Raw genomic sequence first — 25045 nt, 5'->3', positions numbered from 1 at the left:
ATGGTTAAAGTGACTTTTTGATTCTAAACCACGGAGTTGCAGGTTCTTCCGTGCCTCTCCGAGGTCAGTTTGCAATCCCAGAGCCCAGGCCCTCTGGCTGCCCCACGAAGTGCCTTCTGCCCCACCCAGCCACACCAGACCCAGTGTGGAGCATCGTGAGCTCACACCATGCTAACACACACACCCGCCTGGAACCTCAGGTGGGACGGACCCAGCACTGTGACTGCAGCGTGGCACTTCCTGCCTTCGCAGGCCTCCCAAGAGCCAACCTGGGCGTGAGCAATGGGCCCCGAGTCCATTGCTCCCAGAGCCTCCCAGAGCCTGAGCCAGGGTAGCCACAGAGTGATCACTCCTCAGTGGGAGTGTCTGCAGTGGCCACCACTAGGCACGCTGAGTCAAAATCTGTATTGATTAAGTTAACAGGGTTGGAAGAGTCTCTGAGCTGTATTGGCTGTAGCGCGCGCGCGTGTGTGTATATGGTGGTGCTGGGTAGAACCCAGGCCTCGAGCATGCTGGGCAGGTACCCCCACCACCGAGCCACACGCAGCCCCTTGATCTACTTTTTTAAAAATGTGTTTTTAGTTGTAGATGGGCATAATACCTTTATTCTATTTATTCATTTTTATGTGGTGCTGAGGATTGAACCCAGCGCCTCCCACGAGCTAGGCAAGTCTGTACCACGACCTCCAGCCCAGCCCTTGGTCTGTTCTTTGACCTCTGAGGTAAGGAGACAAACCAACCTCCCCAGGCTCACCTGAGGAATCTGTTCCTTCGTAGCCGCCAGGGCGCTCCTGCGGTGGCACAGACTGGAGCGTGTGGCTGCTGGCACACTTCACCGCTCTTGGGCTGGGTCAGGAGCCAGCAGGAGCACCTGAGTCGAGAGGGCTTCAGTGAGTTCCAGAGAAGCAGTGTGCAAGGCACTGGCCAAGGCCACGCTGTCCTGCCCATTCCCAACCTATAATGCCAAGCAGTCTGGCACCTGCCGCGGTGCCATGGGACAGAATGCCAGGGATGGGGATCTGGCTGCGCCATTAGGGAAGGCAGTGACGTCTGAGCAGCCACCACAGGAGGAAGAGGTGCTGGAAGGGAACGGAGGGGCCTTGAGCAGGGGAAGACACGGAATGTGGGGCTCTGAGCGGACCCCGTGGCTGCCGGAGGACGGAGGGACGGTGGCAAGGAGGGCAAGGGGCGCAGGCCAGTCAGCCGAGGCTGAGAGAGCATCAGGTCCTCCGGGCGGCTCTGCTCGACCCCTGCTCCTGAGTGGACGCCTCTGTGCTGGCTCCACGCGCCCTGGGTTGAGTGAGTCACAAGCCCAGCAACTCACTTTACACACCTGCTTCTGCTGAGCACTGAGACCTTATTCCCTGACCATAGAGTGACACACCTTGTGGCAGGTGGCAGGAGTCACCTGGAGATGGTCGAAGGTCTACAGCGTGCTGCCTAGCACCCAAGGTTTGGTGTCCGTGAGGTCTTGGGATGTGCTCCCCATGGTCACCGTGAGATGGTGTGATCCGTTCTCGCCCTGCCGCCCCGTGGGGCTTGGCGCGCTGTCTCCTGTGATCCACGGCGTGGGCTGCAATCTCTCCTCTTTCCTTTCCATGGCGAAGGGCCCTCCATTCCCACATTTTCCCCTGAGGGTGATGGAGAGTAGAAGGCCCTGGGCTCAGACAAGCACCTGGGTTGGCTGTCTGCAAGATGGGAGCCCCCATCCTCCTCTTCGGAGGGTCTCCTGGTGACGGCCCTCTCTGTGGGTGAGCCAGGCGATGTGGACAGGGGCTCACTAGAACAGGGGCTCACTTGGCCTTGGGCCAAGAGACGTTCTGTGTCTTAATGACCAGGTGGTGACCTGTTGTGTTAAGCCAGATGGCCCCAATCCAGGGTGATTCCAGCCTGCCTTGCAGTTCCGTCGCGCCGTGTGCGCTGTGCTCAGCTGTTGCTGGAGGACATGGTTCTTCTGCACAGCGCAGGCTTCCTGCATGGCCATTTTGCCCTCGCAGGCTGGCGCTCAGCCGTTTGGGGTAGGCGGGCTGAGCCCTGGCGTCTAGGCAGCAGCTGTGTGAGATACATTTCTGGGTCGTGGTTATTTTGGACTTGGGTCTAATCAGCTGCAGCCCACTAGTACATGGAGTGGTCTTGCTGCCGTGAGAAGTCAGCTTTCATGGAAGAACCCTGACGTTGGGCTGGAACACGGGCCGTGCAGTAGCTTATCCACAGAGTGGCAGAATGGGTTCGTGTCGCCATGGCTACTTACCCTGTCCCGGTTTCCCCATCTGTATATCAACTCAGTAGTCCCCATGCCTCAGGTCGTGGAGATGGTTGAAGAGAATGTGAAACTGTGCCTGGGCCCCAGGAAGGTCAGGAGCACCAGCAGACTCAGTGTCCAGCTCAGGCTGGCTGCAGCCAGGCCCGCTTGCTCAGGTGTGCTGGGAGCTGCGTCTAATCTGCTCGGGCTTTGTGATTCCAGCACCCAGCCTCCCACAGCCTTCCCTCTCCCGGCCTCGGGGGCCAGCTACTCCGTGCAGCCCGCTCCTGGTATGGACCCCTCTGCGAACCTGGCCTTCGCCCCGGCTGCCCAGCCGTCCAGCCCTGGAGCTCCCGCGGGGTATGGCTGCTACCAGCCCCACTCTGGCCAGGAGTTTGGTTATAGCAGCCGACCCCAGGAGCCTGTCCCCGGGCCCAGCTCTGCACCCACCTATCAGGTACCCCAGCGTGGCCATGGCGGGAGACATAGCTAGTGTGGCATGGATGAGTCCAGTGGTCCCTGTGACCCCCTCCTATGGGCCTCTGCACTGTCACCTCCTTTCTGCATTGTCTTGAGGTGTGGGAAGTTAACTTACAGTTTCCCCTTCTAAGGGACAGTCCCCTGCCAGTGGAAGCTGCACCTGGGGACAGTGAGGCTGCCGGGGCAGTGGGGGGGCAGGGGCAGACCTGCTCCGAGACATTCCCTGCCCACAGCATCCAGCCACCGCCAACCTTCCCCCATTTCCACTAGGTGTGACCCAGGTGTCCCGTGCTGGCTGATCAGCCTGCCTCCGGCGCCTGTCCCCACCCCCAGTTCACATCAGTGGACAGCATCACAGGCAGCCAGATACCCAAGCCGCCAGCGCCCATCGGGCCCCTCTTGCTCCCTCTCTCTACTCCTCACCAAGGCCTGGGACGTCTCCCTCCAGCCTGCCCTCCTCCCCAGCAGCCTCCTGAACAGCACATTCAGGCTGTTGGGAATTAGCGTCAGCTCCACTAGGCCACTGCGTCCCCCTCCGTCTTCACTCTGTGCCCAGTTCCCCAATCGGGCTGGCATGGGGGCGGGAGGCATGGAGAGTGAGTGGCGGAGCCCGAGCCTGGCGGGAATGCACCCTGGTCCAGGCCCTGAGCTGCTTCCCTCCTGCTGTCTCTCCCCCGGGGAAACCTCGTGCAGGACACTTACAGCTATGGACAGTCGACAGTCACCAGGAGCTACGAGGACAGACAGCACTACGATCCTGCAGCCTCGGACACGCTCTGCCAGCCAGGTGGGTGTGTGCTGGACCCCGGGGGCGGGACGAGGGGGTATTGGGTACACAGGGAGGATTTCCTTCTAGGAGATCAGTGAGTGTCCCCCCTCAGGGCTGCCTCCCACATATGCCCCAGTCTCAGCAGGCAACTAGGCCTGTGAATGGCAGGGGGAGGAGCCTAGAAACAGAGGTGCTTTGCTAGATGGAGGGGCGAGTTCTGTTGTGGAGACACGGAGGGAGCCAAGGTGGGTGTGTTCAGCCCTTCTGTGCCTAGCACCCGCGGAAGAAGCCAGATCGGATGGCAGTGGTGGGCACAGGCTCACAGGCATGTCACTGCCAGGACCTAGGCTCAGGCTTAAACTGCCAGTAGTCTCCAGCCAGCGGGACCCGGCAGGTCCCCAGGCTCAGCGCCTCTGGAGACCGCAGTGGGAGGTGGGCTCTGCAGGGAACCTGGGCCTGTCCTCTAAGGACCTACAGAGGCCATGGGAGCCTAGGGGCGGTCAACGCTAACCTCAGCCCCCACAAGAGGCAACCAGAGCCAAAGCAAAGTCACCAGCCAGCGCCCGTACTCAGGCCATGAGGGTTTAGCCTGAGGCCTCCTTCTCCACCTGTCCCCACTTACCCAAGGACACAGGTTCATGCGGATAGCCTGTCCCTCCACCCCTGCCATCAAGCGTGTTGGAATCCGCCCCTCCCCGTTTTTCTCTCCTTCTCAGGAACGAGCCCCCCAGGCTCTGGCGCGTCTGTGTATCCGGCAGCCAGTGCTTACTACCCGCCGCCACCCACGCAGCCGCAGCCCTCGCCCCCCCCAGGGCCCTCTCAGCAGCTGCAGCCCCTGCCACCCCAGCAGCCTTCCCCACCACCGACGGCACCAGTGGGCTCAGCCCCATGGGGTGGCCCAGGAAGCAGCCCTAGGGACAACTCTGCCAGCAGCTTCCCCGAGAAGTTCCCCAGCAGGCCACCGAAGCCCAAGGCGGGCCCCAGGCAGCCCCAGCTTCACTACTGTGACACCTGCAAGATCAGCTGTGCTGGACCCCAGGTCAGCCTCCACCACACCAAAGCGGGTACTCGGGCCAGGACCCTTGCCTCTGACCAAGGTCTGCTGGTGACCTTGCACCGTAAAGCATGCGTTAGCATCGCCTTAACCAGGGCCTGCTGGCACCGGTGGAAGAGCGGGAGCCAGCACAGTGTTGTCGGTGGCCGCAGAGGCCCGACCCTGAGCAGGGCGCTCTGCTGGCCCAGGGGTGAGGTGCAGCAGTGGGGGTGTGGGGGTGCTGCCCTTTGCTGGGGCCGAGCAGAGCCCAGGTGGCCACGGAGGCCTGGGATGCTCTGCGAAGCCTGGGTGTGTGCACATGTAGGTGCTGTGTGTGTCCTGTGTAGGCACATGTGGGCGTGCGAGCATGTGTGTGTGCACGCACATGTGAGAGCGAGGGTGCGGGGGGCAGAGCAGTCCCCATCGTGTGCAGCACGGGATCCCGATGCTCAGAGGTGGCCCAGTGGAATCAGGGCCTTCTTCCTGGGAAGCATCGGCTGTCAGGCTGCATCTTGGCAAAGCACACGCCTGCAGGAGCGCAGAGTCCAAACCAGACTCTGGAGACTTGCGAGGAGCCAGAACACTCTGCAGGCCCACCTCTGCCTGCCCTTCCTGGTCTGGGGCCTCTCCCCCCGAGGCTCTGGGCCCCGAGGCTCACTCGCTTCTGCAGAGTCTGGGGCAGAACCCTGAAGTGCACCTCCTCCCTTGTGCGCGTGCCCTTGGCAAGGCCTGCTGAGTGCCAAGGCCTGGGTTCCATCTCCAAGAGACCAGAAAGCAAGAAGAAAGAGCGGCAGGCAGGTGGCCTCTGTGAGCCTCAGTGTGCTCGGGCATCGGGGGTGGCAGTGCAGCTTTGGCCTCCCCGGGTGCAGGAGGCCCAGCAAGCCACCCTGGCCTGGCATCTGGCACGTAGGCGATGTGCTCTGAAGAGCCAGCGCTCGTTAGTCCTGGGGCTTGGGCAGCACGCGCACGCTCTGCGTGGCGCTGTGTGCCCAGCGGAGGACAGACAGCACCTCGCTCCCACCATACTGGCACCGTCTCCCAAAGCCAGCAGCCAGGCCCCAACCCGACCCTGGCATCCACACAGCGCCCCCACTCGGGAGTCCACTTCCACCTGCCCCCGCTGACGATTCCTGCCCATGTCCCTCCGGCACCCTGCCAGGCCCATTACCTTTAGTCCTCAGGCCGCCTCCGCCTGTTGCCCACTGTGGATGTGGGTCCCTGTGGGCCCCAGGGCCCCAGAGGACATCTCTCCTGCATCCCCCTGGTTGTCTAAGTGGGTTTTCTAGGTCAGAGAAGTGGCAGTTTCTGCTGCAGTCCCCCCTGAGGGGCTGTGCCTCCAGGGAACCAGGAGGAGCAGGGCATGGGCTTCAGCCAGAGCCCCTGGCAATGCCCGACCTCTCTCTCTCTCTCTCTCTCTCTCTCTTGCTCTCTCTCTGTCTCTCTCTCTACCTCTCTCTCTCTTACTTTCGTTCTTTCCTGCTTTCTCTGTCTCTTCCTTCCTTAGTTTTCTTTGGGTCCTGGGGATTGAACCCAGAGGGTGTCTACCACTGACCCTCACCCCCCACCCTGTTATTGTGCTTTGAGACAGTCTCTCTGAGTCACCCAGGGCTGGCCTCCCACTTGGGACCCTCCTGCCTCAGCCTCCTGAGCAGCTGGATGACAAGGCGTGGCCCTCCCCTGGTTCGACACACCTCTTTTCTTATGATGCTCCCACCCTCCATCCTTGAAAACTCATGTAACATGTTCACACAGGAGCCTGGCCCTCTGGGGGACACGGCTTCCCTCCCTTGTGCATGAGCTCTGAGCATGTGACATGAAGCATTTAGTCCTGACACCACTCTGGGTGTCTGAGGGAGGGCCATCCTCCAGGAGCTTGGAGTCAGAGTGACCTCAGAGACAGGTCACCCAGCGTGAGCAGAGACGGGGAGAGGGCTGGGTAGCTCCGGCTGGAGTGCTCCCGGGTCCTCCCCAGCACTCCAGGAGCAACTCCTCCAGACTGGTCCTCCCACAGGAGACACTCCCTGGCAGGGCCAGTGCTCCCCTGCACACGCCCAGCCCTGCCTGATGCGCCACGCGAGTCCTGTTTGCTCAGGCAATGCACTCGCAGGTTTCCACCTCCCACCCCTGCCTCCGTCTCCCCCTCCTGTTTTTCCTCCCTAGCATCACGGTGGTACCGTGTCTTGCATGCTTCTGGGGATGTGCTATCTGCAGGGGCGGTCCTTGGCGTGGTCAGTGCGTCCTGGCTGCGTGCCGCTTGCCTCCCTCCAGGGCTGCAGGAACCCAGTGGGTTCCCCTCGAGGGCTGGGTGATCAGACATTTGCGTGGGGCCCCTCCGTGTATCAGCAGGTTCTAAAAAGCAAGTGTCTGCAATGTCATCTGGCAGCTTTCCCAGTCTGGACAAGGCCCAGTTGGCTTCAGGCAGCTCCCAGCCCCGCCCCACCGAACCTGTGATTCTTCGGCAACGCTCTCCTAAGTAGGGTGTATTTTAGCAAGGGAAGAAACCACAAAGACGTCTTTTGGTCCCAGCTTCGGAGTTTGCTAACTGGGCTTAATGAAGGGACCCTTGCTTCTCTCAGTGCCAAAGGGTAGGAGGATGGGGACAGTGACCTCTGTCTCCCATGGGGGTCTTGCCAGCTGTGTCCATGGCCTGCTGGGGAGGGACAGTGCCTGCTGGGATACCAGCTCCGTCCACTTCTTCCTCTTTGCGGCAGACCTACCGGGATCATCTGGAAGGACAGAAGCACAGGAAGAAGGAGGCGGCTCAGAGGACGGGTGTGCAGCCCAACGGCAGCCCATGCGGGACGCCGGCGCAGCTGCACTGCGGCCTATGTGCCGTGTCCTGCACTGGGGCAGAGGCCTATGCTGCCCACATCCGGGGAGCCAAGCACCAGAAGGTAGGGGCCCACACACCACCAACCCACCTGGGACCCAAAGGGCCACATGCTGGGGTAGCTACACAGACCAGCGGGGGTCTGGGGGCCTTCAGAGCATGAGGGCCATGGTCCCCAGGCCCCAAGAGCCACACCACGAACATGACCCTGCCCCTGCACAGACACTTAGGGACCAGGGGCCTTTGCACCTGGGCCACAAAGACAAAACCACACAGCATTTGGGGGCATGCAGAGTCTGCTGGAGTGAGGCTAGATGGTGTTCCCTAGGTGCTGTTTTCTACCCTTCCTGTCTTAACACCAAAGCCTTCCTGTGGCCTGAAAGGTGCTTGCAGGGGAAGTTAGTGCAGCCCCACCTGAGAGAGGGCAGGGAGGCCTAGCCTGCACCCCAGGCCTGCGGGCCTCTCAGTCAGCAAGGTGCTGTGAATATCTGCAGGATGCTCACCTCCAGCAGTGGGTGGGGCAGAGCTGCAGATTCCTGGGGATACTCACCTTGCCCCCACATGGTCACTGAGCAGGTCACCGAGCAGGATGGCTGGGAGTGCCCTGTCCCACTGCCACGGGCCTTCCTGCCCCCAGGGCTTTGCACAGGGCTGACTTCCAGCCACCCTGAGGAGGCCTGGCCCAGGACCTGTTTCACCGCCTCACTCACCTTGTGCTCACCGAGGGCGGCGTTGCCCAGCCCAGCCCAGGGCAGGCTCCCTTATAGCCCATGGGAAACCACCCAACCAGAGCCGGCAAGGGCACAGGATGGACACAAGGAAAGAGCATGGTGGGAGATGGAGGACCAGACAGGGCAGGGTGCAGGTATCCCCTCTGGGCCTGGGGCTCGGTCTGGGCTCAGGGAGGCTCTGCAGCCTGCTGGATGGGGCAGTTCTGAGGGTGGACACCAGGCAGTGCCGGCAGGTGCGTCAGGCGGTCATGGGTGCAGGCGCTGGAGGCCACCCAGCAGGCCTTGCCAACTGGAACCTTCCACAAATGCCTGGACCCGCAAGTGCTGAGGGCTGTGGCCAGAATGTGGGTACCTGCACCTCTTCTGCAGAGATGGCTGTGTCCAGGAGCACATCCGTCTTAGTTGGAGGCCCCGGCCACACAGTCACACACCCTGAGCCCCACATCTGGGGCTCTGGGCAGGGGCCTGTGGGGGAGCCTCGCAGGTGCTGAGAGCGGATACCTCACGACAGGAGGAAGGGGCCTGGAAGCAGGGGACAGCCTGAGAAGGCCTCAGTGGGGAGTGATGTACCAGAGACATTTCAGGGGCGCCTGGGAAGGGTGGGTCCTGATGCTCCCGACAGAGGGACGGGTCCTTCCAGGTCTTTCAAGTTGCACACCAAACTGGGGAAGCCCATCCCCACCATCGAGCCGACGCCCAGGAGCCCCGCCCGCAGCAGCAGACCTGAGGCCCCCCACAGTTGCCCAGCTGCATACTCCAGGCAGGGCAGCCCTGGCCAAGAGACCTTTGGCCTCCAGCACTCCGAGGGAGGGTAGGTGTCCCTGCTTTCCCCGCCTGTGTGCCCCTGGGCAACCTCGCCACCCTCCTCATGTCCCGGGAGAAGCGGACTGTGGGTAAATTTGTGTGCGTGTGTGTGTGTGAGGGTGGGCGACCCCTTTCCAAACCTTTGATTTGAGACCTTTCCAGGAATGGTAGTGTTGCATCTTCCTGTGGCACCGGGAGATGGCTCTGGGTGCTGGCAGGCCTCCGGAGCCCTGGCCCGGCTGGAGCGTGGCCTCCCGCCCTGGTGCTCAGGGTCACACTGGGCCCTGATGAGTTAGGTGGGCGCTGGCAAGCCATGGCTGCCCTGCCCCCGACACCACAAGTCCGGCTACCTGCCTGTGACCTGAGTGGTGACAGCTCCTGTTCTGAGCTCTGCACTCATATCATGCACCCTCCCCAGCAGCTCCCTCAGGGAGATTTTGTCACTTGTCCCAATGTGCAGATGGAAAGACCAAGGTGGGTGCCTGGCCCGGTCACGCAGCAAGTGGCTGTAGCTCCTGCCCAGCTCCGTCCAGTAGTCCCTGCTCAGACATCTGCATCCTACACTGAAGGGTGGAGGTATTTGGGGCCTAAGCAGCATGTCTTCCTGAGTAACAACATGATTTTTAAACTTCTTGCAGTGGGGACAGATCTCAGGGCCCCTTGCAGGACAGCAAGCTCCCAGATGAGCTGCACCCCAGCCTGCGAGGTGGTCTTGAGATGAATCACTAAGCAGCTTCTAGTTTGTTTTTTGTGGTCCCAGGGCCCATCCCGCGGTCTACGTGCTCTACATCTGAGCCACCTCTGCAGCCCTGCTGTCGTGGTTTGAGACAGGGCCCCGCTAAGTTGCTCGCCTTGCTCCGCCTTCCACCCCCCTCAGCTCCTGAGCAGTGGGGACCACAGGCCTGCACCACTGCCTCCGCCAACGTGTCCCCCCCCAGAGGTCCCACAGTGTGCCTCATTAGCATGTGAAGGGAGACCTTTGGTCCGCAGCCTCATCATGCTGATGAACTAAGGGTGGAGGCTTCCAGCAGCTGGTGGGTCCCCGAAGGAGAGGTGAAGCCTGGGTTTTTTCCCCATGGATTCGAGTTGGCCTCATGCTTCCTCGCTGTGACTCGAGCAGGCACGACAGGAACATCAAAGTCAAACGCAGACACAGACGAAGCTCCAGCAGAGGAATCTGTGCAACAGGAAGGCTGGTTCTTGCTGAGCCTGGGAAAACATGTGAAAGCTATTTAGTTATTCTGTGGTGCTGGGGACGAGCCCAGGGCCTCCCACACGCTGGGCAAGCACCCTGAGCTGCACCCAGCCCTTTTGTTAATTCGAGACGGCCGTGCTAAGTTGCCCAGGCTGGCCTGGACCTTGCCATCCTCCTGCCTCCGTCTCCTGAGTAGTTGGGATCGTGGCATGACCACCACACCCAGCCAGAAGTCCTCTTGAAGAGGCCCAGGTGCTTTCTACGCGAGGGCGACTGACAGGGCAGTGGCCTCCTACCTGAGGCAGTTTGCGGGGGTCGAGAAGGGGCAGGTGTTTCCTTGGGCACCGTGTCATGCTGCTGTTCTTGTAAGCGGCCAACTGTGGCACACTGTTGTCCTTCAGATCCTGCCCCAGAGCCCTCTCTCCACACCCCCAGCCGCTCCACCGGTCAGGGCTTGGCCCGGTGACTCCGGTCTCAACCTGACCACTTTGGCAGGAGCACAGCCCACTGTCTGGGAGGCTCTGATCGCCATCACTAGCTGGAGAGGGACAAGGAGGGGTTGGGTTTGCGCACCTCACGCCTGCGTGGCCTGGTGGTTTCTGCTGAGTGGACATGGCTTCTGGTTTCTGCTGGAGTGACATGGCTGTCTCCCTTCAGGGCCTCCCAAGTCACAGGCCACTCGCAGCAGACCCCAGGATGGGCAAACCGACTCGGCACAAGTCTGAGGGGCCAGGAGAGCCAGCCTCCCGGGAGGCCCATGGGAAGCTCCCGGGGCTGCTGTGACGTGGAGCCAGTGGGGCCCACTATGTGGAGGAGGTAGGTGGAGGCTGTCCTGGTCCACGCCTGGTGCACGAGGGCCAGACCCCGGTCGGCTTCGCAACCTCCATGGTTCTCTGTGGGGGATTCAAGAGAACCCCCCTCTCCATGGTGTCACAAGCAGACCTCTCCGTGGGCCAGAACTCCTCCGCCAGACCCCCGACGGCCCCAGCGCTAGCCAAGCGAGGCGCAGGTGTGGGGTTGCCCCTGAGGAACTGTCCATCTTTTCCCCAAGGAAGGAGGGTGGAAGGAGAAGTTGGGGGGGGAGAGAGCGCCAGGGACGGGAGGCCCTCTGCCCAGCCCTCGTGGGGCCTGAGTGCAGGACGGGTCTGTCAGCTCCCTGCCAGCCAGCTTCCAGACCCTGGCCAGCCTCTCCCGGGAGAAGTGGAACTGGGTTTCCTGCAGCTCACCCACGGCCTGGGCTTCCGAATTCCGGCCCAAGATGGGTCCCTGGGAGTCACCATGCAGTTGTGTGGCTGCCACAGATGCCCAGGGAGACGCAAGTCAGCCCCACAGCCCTGCCTGCCTCCAACGCTGCCTCAGTGCTGCAGGCACAAAACAGGGCCCGGGCACACGTTCTGGTCCCAGCAGTCTGGCGTCTTGCATTTTGCCCAGGGCAGAATGAGCGCAGCAGCTGGAGACCCTGCCACTCCGTCAAGGAGCTGCCATCACAGGCAGTGACCAGGGAGGGCCGGGCGCAGGATCGCGTCAGCAACCCTCAGTGAGGTGGCTGCCAGGGTTGGGAACTGACTGGTCACGTGGGCGCCTGTCGGTGACGTCCCTTGCCCTCAGGGCTTTGGCCTGGCAACTGTGCTTCGCGTCTCAGGTGTGCAACGACGAGGGGAAAGTGATCCGGTTCCACTGCAAGCTGTGCGAGTGGCAGCTTCAACGACCCCAACGCCAAGGACATGCACGTCAAGGGGCGGCGGCATCGGCTGCAGTACAGAGTGGCGTCCAGGGGTGCCTCCTGGCTGCCCACCCACCTGCTTGCTCTGGTTACCGGGGGGTCCCGGGGTAGGGGAGGGAAGGGCTTCTGTCTGCCATATCTAGGTCCACATCATGAAGCACATCTTTGGCCTCCATGAAACTGAGCCATGGATAGTACCTCCAGTCCCCTTGGGCCTCCAGACACTCCTCCACCACGGACCTAGCACACCCTGTGCCCGCTGGGAGCCCACCCACCCTGGGCTACTGCCTGCCACCTTCCCACAGCACCTCTAGTGCTGCCCAGACAGGCCGCAGCGTAGACCAACCTCTATGCACTCCTCAGGCCCTCCTCACTGTGGATGCTCCCTTTCAGGGTCCTGCACATCCTTAGAAACAGAGTCCTGTTCCTCTCACCTCAGCTCACGTCTCTTCTGGGTTAGCACTTGCCCTACTGCCTGCACACAACACCTAGAGATGGAACCGCAGATGGATGGATGATTGGATGGATGGATGGATGGATGGATAGATGGGCGGATGGATGGGTGGATGGACAGATGTGTGGCTGGATGGATAAATGGCTAGATGGACAGATGGAGGATGGATGGATAGATGGACAGAGGGATAGATGGATGGGTGGCTGGACGGATGAGTGAATGGATGGGTAGATGGATAGATGGACAGATGGATGGATGGGTGGATGGATGGATATGTGGGTGGATGGGTGGATGGGTGGATGGACGGATGGGTGGATGGATGGGCAGATGAATGGGTGGATGAATGGATATGTGGGTGGATGGATGAATGGCTAGATGGACGGATGGATGGATAGATGGACAGATGGATAGATGGATGGGTGGATGGATGGATGGGTGGATGGACGGATGGGTGGATGAATGGATATGTGGGTGGATGGATGGATGGGTGGATGGACGGATGGGTGGATGGATATGTGGGTATATGGGTAGATGGATGGTGGATAGATGGATGGATGGATGGGTGGGTGGGTGGATGGATGGGTGGATGGATGGATATGTGGGTGGATGGATGGGTGGATGGGTAGATGGATGGAGAGGTGGATGGATGGATGGATATGTGGGTGGATGGATGGATGGATGGGTGGGTGGATGGACAGATGGATAAGTGGAGGAGGGATGGATGGATATGTGGGTGGGATAGGTGGATGTATGGATGAAATGGATGGGTGAGTGGATGGGTGGGTGGAAAAGGGATAGATGGGGAAATCAGTAACAGTTTTGTATCATTTGGTCATGCAGATTTGCAGGCAGGTTTGTAAAACAATGAGGGTAAACCCCCAGGAAAACTATAGAACTCTGTTTGCCAGTTGTCTCGTCTCTTGCCGGATGGCTTTGACTGGGGGTGAGTGTTCTGGCTTAGTCAGGTTGTTTGCACTGTTCAGTGACCACCCGTCACTCACCAGTGCAGTGAGGCTTCCACCTGTGGCAGACAGAACACTGAGGGAACGTAGCCCCTCGAGGCCTGGAGGCCTGTGCAGATGCGCCCTGACCTTCAACAAGCAGCACACTCGCTCAGCTTCTTCTTTGGTCCTCTCATTGGGAGCACAAGCCAGGGGTCAACTCTCATTCTTGGTCACTGTAACTGTCACTCATCCTTGTGCCCCCTCTGTGGCCCCCTTCCCCACCATGGCCTTCGGCTGAGCAGTTTCGGGATGTAAACCCAGCTATAAATGCACGGCAAGGTGGCAGCCCTGGGCTCTCCCTGTGTCCCTAGGCTGCTGTGGCGCCTGTCCTGGTAGGCCGTTTCTCACGACTCGCCTTGCCTTCCCAGAAGAAAGTGGACCCCGACCTCCCCATTGCCGCCAAGCCCAGCAGCAGGGTGCGGAAGCTGCTGGAGGAGCAGATGAGGAAGGAGCGGCAGCGGGCCCAGCGGCGGCTGGAGGAGATGCGCAACTGGTGCTCGGAGCTGAGGTGCCTGCAGGACAGGGGCAGGCCTGCCTTCATCCCCTCCCATGCTGGCCTTTAGGACCAGCCTTTAGGCCTCACTCTGGGCAGGCCTCTGTCCGGTTGGTGAGCCTCAGTGCAGCGCCACCACAGAGGTTCCATTGCTGCTGCACCAGAGGCAACCCGGTGGCCTCCACATTCCGCACATCCCTGACCTCCGTCTTCCCCAGTGCGTCCAGTGGGCACACTTTGTCATTCCCCCTCTTCGCCCTAGAGGAGTCCCAAAGCTGTCCTCTCATACCTGATCTGCGGGCTCTTCTGGCACCGGCAGGCCCGAGTGAGGAGGAGAGAGAGGCTGCGCCCAGGTGGCAAGGCCCAGCCCAGGGCCCACCTGCCCCCTGTGGCCATGGCCAGTCCTGGTCTTCCCCGGCCTCAGTCTCTCCGGGCACACAGCAGGCTGTGCAGGGCCTGTGGCCTCAGTTCCTGGGAGCAGCATGAGCGCCTGGCAGGCCGGGCCGGGATCCCTCAGTGTGAGCTGGGCAGGCGAGGGCGACCAGCGGTGCCCACGTGTGAGCACATCTGTGGTGGCGGGTTCCCTGTGGCCTGGGTCCCTCACAGCCCTCTGCACTCATCTGGCCACAGGCACTACGAGGCGCGCTGCAGAAGGCCGGAGGAGGAGCCGCGGCCCCAGGACGAGGAGCCGCAAGCGGCCTCGCCCGACTGGGCCCCGTCGCCTGTCTTGGGCAGGCTGGTGTGCCCGCTGTCCCGCTCCCGGTAGGTGCCCAGGGCAGTGTGGAGGTGCAGGCTGGCCTCTTCCAGGAGTGAGGAAGTCCTCTGCGGGCCACCAGGCCTGCCGAGGGCCTGCATCTGACCCCCACTCCACAGGCTGGAGCCCAGCCTGCCTGCCCCGCTGCCCGGCCCCAGGAGGCCCTTCAGCTTCCTGCAGCCCCAGGTGCTCACATCTGCACAAGCCTCATCTTCTGTCCCAACTCCATGGCTCCTCCCTGGCCTTGGGGCATGTGTCCTCCGGGCCAAGCACCAGGTTGATGGGAAGCTGAGATTTGCACCTTGCCAAGGGAAAGACCCTGGTTGACTCATGACCCTCTGGCCAGGATATGGCAGATGGGGGGCCTTGGGCCACCAGCTCAGACCTGAGCTTCCTGCAGCCACGGGGAGCCTGCGCTCCTCCTGGTTGCTGCCCTGTGACTCCTGCAGTTCTGCCCCAGGACCCCTGTGAACTGGACACCCACCCAGCTGTGCCCTACCTCTAAGCCTGTCTTGCCATTGTCACCCTGCCCACCTGCACCTGGCTTTTTGAGCCAGCCTGGCTTCAGGCTCCTTCTGAGTCCTCCTGGGGCCTTGGGTGCCTTCTGAATGCTGTGTGCAGCCACAACATGGCCAGCTGTCTTGTCCCTTGTCCACTTGGTCCCACAGACCACTCAGCGCAGCTCTGACAAGGGTGACCTCTCCCCACAGCCCAAGCGGCGGCCAGAGTCCAGTGATGACCGGCACGTCATGTGCAGGCACGCCACCATCTACCCCACGGAGGAGGAGCTGCTGGCCATCCAGAAAGCTGTGTCGCATGCAGAACGGGCCCTCAAGCTGGTGTCTGACGTGCTGGCTGAGGAGGAGGAGGGAAGCCAGCACAGGTATGCAGAGGGCCCGGCCCTCAGGATGGGCAGCTGCAGGGACCACGGGGGCCAGGGGCCCAGGCCCGAGGAGGCCTGGAGCTCGCTCCACCTCTGGTCGGCCTCCAAGGCCCACAGAAGCTTCGCGCCCCGAACAGAGAGACCCATGTCCAAACTCCAGGCTGCCGAGGTCGCTTCCACCTGGGGGCATCACCCTAGGGCCGCACAAGCCACTCGCAGCCTGTGGAGCAGCGGAGGCCTCGGCTAGGTGGCGCTCAGGGAAGTGCTGAAGTGCCACAGGGATGAACCGCTCAGTGAGCCTTGGCCCCCTCACTGCCAAGGAGTCCCACTCACGGAGCTCCGGGTCAGGGGTCGCGTCCGTGTCCTCAGGAGTGCAGGCCCCGCGCGTGCGCATGCGGAGGAGCTGCGCTGAGGGCCGCGGCCTGTTTCTCTCCGTGGTGTTTTTCTGCGTTGGTAAACTGCACGGGACAGCTGAGCACTGGGACTGTGTCCAGGAGCACAGCTCAGCCACAAGCAGCGGCCCTGGGGCTCCCCTGTGCCCGTGCTGCACTGAGCCCCGGTGTCTAAGGCCCACAAGTGCACTTCCTGCCTGTGGGCTGGCCGGTTCCACACCTTATACCAAGCGACCCGCCGCTCTGCTGAGCCTGGGCAGCTCTTCTCGCAGTGTGTGACCCACATGGAAGGCACGTGCCCTGGCATGTGGGTCAGGTGTCCCCGTCCAGGGACAACTGTATCTATGCTCATTCTGTCCTGGCAAGTGGCAGAGAAGGAGACCATAGCTGGGAGAGGCTTGCTGGGTGCTGGGTCCCAGGCTGGTGGTGGGCAGCCAGGTGGGGTCACTGGCACCCTTCTCTGATGGCGCCTCCATGGCTGTCTCAACAGCAGCGCTGTGTCCTCACCCTCGGATCCTGAAAGGCGTCATGCGGGTGGGCATCCTGGCAAAAGGCCTGGTCCTACGGGGGGGACAGGAACGTGCAGCTGACCCTGCTCTGCTCAGAGAAGCCCACACACGCCCTGCTGCGGAGGATCACTGAGCACCTGCCCCAGCAGCTCCTGGTACGCTTACCCGGCAGGCTCCCTGCAGGCACCTGGCAGGGGTAACCATCCTGGAGGACTTTAGGAAGGCAGAGGCATCGCTACTCGAGAGCCGCTGGCTTGTTTTCACCAGCTGTTGGAAAGAGGGTGCTGGCAGCTCCTGGTTCCCTTGTGGAGGCTAAAACAAGGAGGCTGTCTATTGTCCCACCCCTGGGATGGAAGCTGGGTTGCGGACGCCCAGCATCAAGAGGGCGAATAATGAGGAAAGCTATATGGGAAATGTTTCCAAGTCAGGCCTGGGCTGGCGGGTGGGGGTTCGGGGCGGTGGCCGGGGCCTGGGCTCTTCCCTCTGGGGACCAGCAACTGTCCTCGCCTGGGAAGAGTGGGAGAAAAAAGCCTTGGCAACACAGATTGATAGACACGGTTAAAACCAACCCGCCCGATGGTCAGGTCCCCCTGTGCCCCTTTCCAGGGGGTCCAGCACTTGAGGGGAACAGGGCCTTGGAAGTCAAGGGAATAAACCCACCTGAGAAGGCAGGCTCCAGTTTGTCACCTGTGAAGAAAACCCAGGCCAGGAGCCAGGTGGAGCACAGGGCCTTCTTCAGACAGGATGGCGGCTCGGGTGCCCTGACACAGGACCTGCGCCTTCTGGAGCAGCATTCCTCACCGCAGGGCCAGCCCTGCAGAGGCCAGGGTGGACAGGAGAGGGTGGGAGGGACCAGGGCCTGGGCTGAGCCAGGCCTGAAGCGGGTGAGAGGGGCAGAGGGGTAGGGGTGACAAGTGCCTGAGCGCGTGGGAACAGCCAGGGTGCTGCAGAGAGGACCCAGAGGCCGCCCTGCTTTCTGGAAACAGCCTCATGGTAAAGACAAGCCCGAGCCCAGGGTCATGGGAAAGTGGGCAGGGCCCCGCCCCAGAGCTTCAGGCAGAGTCCCTGGGTTGCCCCAGCACAGGCAGCCCTGAGTGGGGAGGAGACCCGGGCAGCTCAGAGTGGACACAGGCACTGGGGGATGAGGATGCACGGGGAGCCTGGGCTGTGGGCAGACCTCTGGAGAGTGTCCTTCCCGTGGGGGACGATGGTGCTCTGTGGTGGTCGTCTGCTCCTCTCTGTAAGAGGCTCCATGTTTCTTTTTCTGCCAACCAGCTGCTGCTTTGCTCCCTGGGGCTTAAAGCTGGGTTATTTGTCTTCTCTTACCGAGTCCTGGGTGTCTTCCTCCTGGGAGGGCTCCTCCTCAGGCCCAGGTGCACCTGCCCACTGTGCCCCTGCTTGACTGCATGGGACCCTCAATGGCCGTGATGTGGCCTGCGTTGTGTTCCAACCCCCAGATACTGACGGATGACAAGTACGAGGTCTCCTCTGACCCCGAAGCCAACATCGTCATCTCCTCCTGCGAGGAGCCCAGGATGCAGGTCACCGTGTCCCTCACTTCTCCCCTGATGCGAGAGGACCCCTCTGTGGACCGAGGTGCGGCCAGGCCCCCAGCCCACAATTCCTGGGCATTGCAAATGCCCATCCTGGGGCCCCACCCACAGCCCTCTGGCACCTCTGGCACCCCAAATTCCACTACTTACCCAAGAGCTGGGTCTTGGGACAGCATAGGACATGAATCGGTGACAGCGTCCCACAGCTCAGCTCCCAGGCCACAACACCGTCCTCTGGCGGCACCCGCCGCCCATAGGCAGGGCCATGTCATCTCTAGCTGCCACGGACTGGGCACTGGCTGCCCCTGCCCAGGTGAAGTGTGGAGGGAGATGGTGGCCACAGGCAGGGCTGAGCAGATTGCCCATCTCGCCAGGACCACTTGTCTTTCTCCTTGAGGCCAGACTTGCCCCCGCTGGAGGAGGCCAGGGGCAGGATGACCTCCAGAACTGGGCACATGCAGGCCAGCAACAGACACGCCCACACATCTGTGTCCACTGGGGCCTGTCACAGAATCTTCTAGAACAGTCTCTGGAGCTGTTCCCCAGGCCCAGCTGTCCTGAGCCTTCTCATGTCACGGCTGAGGCCATAAGTCACCGTTTAAATGGATGCTCTTTACAACTAGAAGGCTCATGGCAGCCTTTGGACCCTGGGGGAGAGCCGTGGGCAGTGGTGTGGGCAGTATGGGGACACAGGGCCACCCCAAGTGGAGGCCGGGATCTAACAGTGGCAGGGGCTTTGCACGCACTCAAGATAGGGCCCCACTCGAGGTCCTGGCCGGTCTGGACCCTTGGAGACCCCAGTGCTCTGACAGGCAGCCCCAGGGCAAGCTCACCAGGAAATGGCACTTCTGCAGGCCAGCCCCTGAAACCCCTTCCCACACACATCCCTGCCAGTCCCATCCCAGCCTGGCAGAGTTGTTGCCATGGTGGACAGGCAGGCCCATGAGGACGTCATGGAGGGCAAGGCTGCGCCCATCCTGGGTGCGAGCCAGCCTGGGCTGCACCGGCCTTGCGAGAGCCAGTGCTGTCCTTTCCCCTCCTGGGTCTTCGTCATCAGTGACCAGACCTGTTGCCGTCCCATCTGTGTCCTCCTTTCTGTGGTGTATTTGGAAGCTTCCAGAAACAGGCGCAGACTGCAGCTTCCCATCTGCACCTTGACTGACTAGTGGAGAGGACTTAGCACCCACCCTGAACTCCAACACCCTACAGCTCGCCCCTGCTGGGCAGATGGGGTTCGTAGCAACCCTGTGGGATGATCTGGGAGGAGCCAAGTACTTCCCAGATCCGAGCTGCCCTCCAGGACAGGAGCAGAGTGGACGGGCCCTTCCCACTCACCCTCCCTTGGGAACTCTCTCCCATTCCTTCCAGAAGGAACAGAGGCGTCTCGGCCAGACCCAGGAGATGTCCTGAGCCCAGAGAGGTGCCTGGAGTCCCTGGCCGCCCTCCGTCACGCCAAGTGGTTCCAGGTCAGGGGCCTGGGGCGGGACGGGGCCTGGCGGCCTCCACAGAGGCTCAGCACAGGGCGCCTCTGTGAGGCCTGCTGGGTTCCGTTGCCCCTTTCCTCCCCAGGACAGACCGGGTGGGCCAGGTGGGCACTGCAAGGAATGACGGCTGCTCCTAGTCCTAGGGACTGGATGCCGCTGCTCTCCGCGGCTTGTGCCCACTGGAGCGGGCCTGCCCTGCCGTGCTGCCCTTGACGCTGGCTGGGTGCCATTCCTGCTGCCCCTTCCCAGCCTGTGCCCTCAAGTCAGGGCCACTGCCCCTCGAGTCAGCCGTCACCCCAAGCAGCCCAGCTGCGTCCCCGAGAGCTGACTGGCATTTCCTCCCCAGGCGCGAGCCAGCAGCCTGCAGCCGTGCGTGATTGTCATCAGGGTCCTGCAGGACCTCCGCCGGCGTGTGCCCAGCTGGGGGGCCCTGCCAGCTTGGGTAAGACCATCGATGTCCTCACAACCCCCAAGGGCCCTGCAACCCTGACAAGCCAGGTCTCATTTCTCCCAGACAAAAATGCCCCTTCCGGGCACGCCCTGCCAAGAGGGCAGCATGAGCATGGACAGGCAAGGGTACGGAGCCGGGGAGGCTGCGGGCGGGAGGACCTGGGCTTGTTATTCTAGAGCCACACTGCAGGCGAGGCCAGGGCCGCATGCAAATGTGGGCACAACAGGGAAACGGGTGGCAGCGGCCCAGACCTGGTGGCGTCAGGGCAGGGAGCCGGGGCCTCGTCCTGGCTCCTCGCTGGTGCTGGGCCACCTGCTCAGAGGGAAGCCCCGCAGCCCCACCCCCCGGTCAATAGACCGTTGGGCCCAGCCATGAAAGGAGGAGAGAAAAGGCCTCCGTGTCCCCAGTGAGACCCTCGGGTCCCCAGCAACTCCCACACCTCAGTGCCAGAATCCGCCACCCAGCACAGGCTCCTCCCACTGCAGATGCCCCTCTTGGTGGCTCAACTGTGCCCTCCCCTACACGGTCCCCACCCCAAGAGCACCTAGAAGTGGCACCTATGTCCTTTCCAAGCTTTTCCACTTGTGAAGTCCTGCAGCGGGCGGCTGCGGGCACAGCCCAGTCCCTCCCTGGCTCTGAGGGAGGCCTGCTGCCTCTCCAAGCCCTGAGCCTGTTCTGGGGCAAGCAGGGCCAGTGTCTGCACGGTGTCTGCATGTCCACTCCAACCCCAGAGAGTCCAGGGCCACATCAGGCTCGGGACCAGCCCCAGGCCTGCCCCAGCCTGCAGAGCTCCCTGCGGGCGTATCAACCCTGTGAACCAAGAAGTCCCACGGTTTCCTGGGGCCACCTCGCACACGTCCCTGCCCTGCTCCTAGCCCCGTGGGTGGACCCTAGCTGAGGCCCTGAGTAGGCCTCTTCCCTCAGGTGGGGCTGACGGCCCAGATGCCGCAGGTGGGAAATGGCTGAGAGAGGCACAGGGAGCCGTGCAGCCATGGCAGGAGGCGGCAGAGGCCCCGGCCCTCTTCCCCGGGTGGGCGGGAAGGAGGGAGGGCCGCAGGGACCTGGCATCCCAGGACCCTGAAGTGTCCCCAGCCCAGCCGTGGTAGCTGCTCTGGTGGGAGAGGGCTGTCTGTGTCCCCCAAAGCACAGCGTTGCCCTCCTGCCCCCAGGCCCTGGAGCTGCTGGTGGAGAAGGCTCTGAGCAGTGCGTCCAGATCCCTAGGCCCTGGGGACGCCGTGCGGCGGGTCCTGGAGTGTGTGGCTGCCGGTGCACTCCTAACAGGTCAGTCACTGGACAGAGAGCCCGGATGTGGGCAGCACGCCACAGAGGCCAAGGCCGTGGCTGGGGAGCCAGGGCCGTCACACACACCTAAGGCCAGGGGCACCCCAGACAGGAAAGCACGGGGCTCGGAGGGGGTGGACGGGTGGAGCAGGGGCTGCTGCTGGGGCGAGGCTGGAAGCAGCCGGTCTGCCTTTGCGCTGGTGCCAGAGCCATCCCTGGTAGCCACACCCGCCAGCAGCACAGAGTGCCCTGCAGCTCACACCAGGTGACTGCCGCCTGCTTGGTCCAAATTTATTTGAATAAATACGTTATTTATTCAAAGGAAACCAGCAGAACCCAGATAGCAGGCTGTAGGGAGCCACCCGCAGCGCTCCGCCAGCCCTGAGGAAGTCACAGGGCCTGGGCCAGAGGGCAAGTGGGCAGGAGGGTGGCAGGCAGGCCCTGTGTGGCACTCGCACCCTCAGGGCCCCAGGGCCCCAGGCCCTCCAGTGTGGCTGGGAGGCCCCATGTGGCCGAGTAGCCCGAGTCACTGCAGTCCCCCCACAGGATATCCTCACATTCTTTGCTGTCCCCTCCTCCTCCCATGCAGATGGGCCTGGGCTCCAGGATCCCTGTGAGAAAGAGCAAAGGGACGTCCTCGGGTCCATGACCCTGCAGGAGCGGGAGGACGTGACGGCCAGTGCCCAGGTAGGAGGGCCAGGCCCGGAGGCGGGGCCGCTACACAGCATCCCCCAAAGAGGCCGCAGCCCGTTCCCTCCCCCTGCAGAGGTGCTGGGCAGAGGTGGCCAGAGGTGGCAAGGCTGCTGCTGGCATGAGGCCCAGACCTTGGGTTCTGCTGGCCAGGACTGCCCTGGGTGCCCTGGGCTGGCCCTGCCCATCTGGCTTCCTTGCGTGCAGCCAGCTGTGAGTGAAGCCTGGCGCCTAGGAAACTCGAATCACGGTCCCCTTAGCAGGGTGGAGGAGATGCGCAGGGCTGGGCCGCTGGGAGGCGATCAACAGCTGGCCACACAGGGCCCTGGGAGAGCCTGCAGCCCATGCTCGGTGCCGGCCGCTCAGCAGAGATGGGAGGGACGCGTCCTAGCCGTGGGGGGCTGGCCAGGAGCTGCCTGCTGACGCCATGTTGCCTGCAGCACGCCCTGCGCATGCTGGCCTTCCGGCAGATCCATAAGGTCCTCGGCATGGACCGGCTGCCGCCCAGGAGCAGGCCCGGGGCCCGCTTCCGGAAGAGGCCCCGAGAGGCAGGCATGGCCGAGGAGGGCGCAGGTGAGAGGAAGCGGGGCCGCCAGGGGGGCGCGGGGCTGGCCTGAGCTTGCGCCTCCCCCGGCCTTCAGGCACATCTGGACATGCACCCACACCTGCCACCGGCCCTCGCGGTGGACAGCGGCCTCCTCTGCAGTGAGGGTCTGTGGCTTCCGCCAACACTCGTGTTACACTCTCCCTTGGCCGCAGGCGCTGCCCCCCGCAGCCGGCCGGGGCAGCCCAGTGGCCCACACGCTGGCACTTCCTCTGGTCTCACACTCTTCCCGTACAAAGTGTGAGTCCACGACTGGCAGAGGCCTCCGGGGAGGGCGGCTGTGGGGAAGGCCGTGCGCAGCCGCTGTGAGCAGGCCTGCCCGGGACCAGGGACACCCCCGGGCCCCACCTCACCTGCTCGGCAGCCTGGGGTCTGCAGGTCAGGCACACGTGCGCCCTCTGCCCCTCCCGCCCAGCACCGCCCCCACCTGAGTGCCTTCTGCAGGGGGCTGCTCTGTCACGGGCTCTGTCACCCCGCAAGGCCTGGGCTTCTCCTTCAGTTCCTCCTGATGCTGTCCCAGTAGGGCCTGAGGCAGGTGGTCCCCAGAGCCCCTCTGGGGGAGCAGGGCCCAGGACCCAGGCCGGGAAAATGCCCAGCAGGTGTGGTTGTCCCATGGGCCCTGGGGACACCACCTGCTGCTCCTCACCCTGCCCCACCTCTCCCTCTTTCCTTTCCCGACGGCATCGAGTGAGGAAAGCCCCTGTGTTCAGACGTGACCTGTGGTCATTTGAGTCCTTTGATTTTATCTCTGCATCTGAAGGACGGCATGTATGGCTCCATGCCAGGGCCTCTGTCGTACTACCTGGAAGTTGGCGGGGAATAAAGGAGACCTGCTTGTCTGCGTGTGGGCCGTGCTCTCCTTTGACTTAGGGTCAGCAACCTCAACATGGGGCCTCGGTCTCCCTTGCAGGGTGGCCTCTCTCCCTGAGACTCTGTAGCAAGTGTGTGTACAGAGGAGCCCGAGGGGCCCCAGTGTCCCTGGCTGCACCCCTGTGTGATGCCCCCTGCTGTCCCCATGCAGGGACCCCTTTGGACACCAAGAAACACCCTGCCATGTGCACCCTTCAACCTGGGACCCCACCTCAGGCCTCAGAGCCCTTGGCCTGGTCCCTACTGCACGCCAGGGGCTAGGAGGCCCTGGTGCTTCCTGGGGAGGGGCCGGGACCCTGAGCTTGGCAAGATGGTTCTGCCCACGGAGAACTTCCCCCGCAGTTTCCGCCAGTCTTCATCGCTAACCTCAGAGGGCGGATGGGGTTCAGATAAGGAGACCTTTCACAGTGGGCAAGAGCGTCAAGCCCCGGGGCTCCCCAGGCAGTGGTTCAGGGGCAGGCAGGGAGCCATGGAGGCAGAAGCCAGGTGGATGTGGCAACCGCCCTGCGGTTGGGGAGTGGCATGTGTACTTTGGAATGGGTAGGAAATGGCCTGGACCCTCTGCCCAGCCAGGGAAGGACACCCCCTGGAGCTTAAGGCCCTGGAGGAGCAAGCAGGGGACACAGGCCATACGTTACCTGTTTCAGGGCTCAGGTCTCCTGAAAAGGCAGGCCAGGCCACTCTGCTCTGCCCTGCCGCCCCTGCCTCTCACAGGCACCCTCACACAGGCACAAGTGGCCCAGTCCTGGGGGTGGGTTCAGGACCCCCCAGGGCCTCCTTGGCCCCCACCCTTGCCGCTGCTTCCCTCAACAGCCCCTCCTGTGTGGGGCTCCGCTCCCTCCCAAGCCCTTAGTCCTGCACCCCACCTCAGGGATCTGCAGACCACTCACCCAGCTTCCAGGCTGGGCCTCCCCACCCCGGAGCCCCAGTCCTCATGGCCAATGTGTCAGGAAAGCCCATCACAGCACTTCTTTCTCCAGCCTCAGCAGCAGTCACTGCTCTAGCCCTGGAGGGGCCTCCTCTGTGCTCAGGATAAAACTTCAGATCCCAATAAAGCCCCCCAGAACCACCTGCCAATCTGTCATTCCACTGTACCACCAGTCTCTTCCTATCCTTGGACAGCCAAACAGACTGCCCCAGGGCCTTGGCACATATTGCTACCTTTGCCTAGTGAGCGCTCCCCAGGCTCTTCCTCCTCCCCTTCTCCAGTGTCACCTCCTCAGAGAAGCCTCCCTGACCACCTCGACCTGCCACTAACCCTGTTCACTGTCATTACACCAGCTCTGGCTGCAAGCAGGAGGCCTGTGTGGGACCCCATGGTCCCAGGTCTGGGTACACACAAGAGTAGCTGAATAAATAACTGTTGAAGGCCAACACCATGTTCTGGACGATGGTAAGGGTGGGCAGTGGCCACGGGGCAAGTGAAGGGCCGCCTGGCCTCTGGGAGGGCGTTTAGCAACGCAGCACAGCTTGATGGGAAGCGCCCCCAGGAAGGGAGACCGTGGTCGTCAAGCCAGGTAGCAGAAACCATCCTGCTGTCAAAGAGTGAACCGGCCGCCTAGCAACTCCAAGGCACGCAGCTGGGGCGACAGCAGGATCCAGCCTGGGCTCGTGAGGGGCTGGGTGCAGAGGGAGGCTCCGTCTGGGCGGGGCCGTCGCTTCGGACAGACCTTCATCTCAGCCCCCGTCCCACCCGGCCGGGACCCCGGCGGGGGCCGACGGATGGCGGGTCGCGGGAGCCGCCGCAGAAGCAGCCCCGAAGCCAGACTGCCGGGGGCGGAGGAGCGTCCGGGGAGAAGCGGAAGAGGGACCGCGG

General features: G+C 62.7%; 1 protein-coding gene across 1 annotated transcript in view; it reads left to right on the top strand.

Moving 5' to 3' along the window:
* The window catches only part of Zfr2 (zinc finger RNA binding protein 2), a 36843-nt gene extending 13641 nt beyond the window's left edge, over positions 1-23202 (top strand). The window contains 18 exon segments of the mRNA XM_047531763.1: positions 2465-2699; positions 3416-3509; positions 4208-4530; positions 7236-7420; positions 8729-8896; positions 11693-11780; positions 11782-11847; positions 13634-13773; positions 14389-14482; positions 15181-15385; positions 16278-16354; positions 16356-16451; positions 17754-17892; positions 19221-19315; positions 19680-19775; positions 20954-21065; positions 21655-21752; positions 22196-23202. Of these exon segments, the coding sequence (XP_047387719.1) occupies positions 2465-2699; positions 3416-3509; positions 4208-4530; positions 7236-7420; positions 8729-8896; positions 11693-11780; positions 11782-11847; positions 13634-13773; positions 14389-14482; positions 15181-15385; positions 16278-16354; positions 16356-16451; positions 17754-17892; positions 19221-19315; positions 19680-19775; positions 20954-21065; positions 21655-21752; positions 22196-22372 (2488 nt within the window). The 3' untranslated portion in view covers positions 22373-23202.
* Positions 23203-25045: the final 1843 nt, after the last annotated feature.

The sequence above is a fragment of the Sciurus carolinensis genome, chromosome 17 (genome assembly GCF_902686445.1).
Source record: "Sciurus carolinensis chromosome 17, mSciCar1.2, whole genome shotgun sequence".
In the NCBI taxonomy this organism is placed as follows: domain Eukaryota; kingdom Metazoa; phylum Chordata; class Mammalia; order Rodentia; family Sciuridae; genus Sciurus; species Sciurus carolinensis.
Note: the sequence above shows the minus strand (reverse complement) of the source record. Positions and strands in the feature narration are given on the sequence as shown.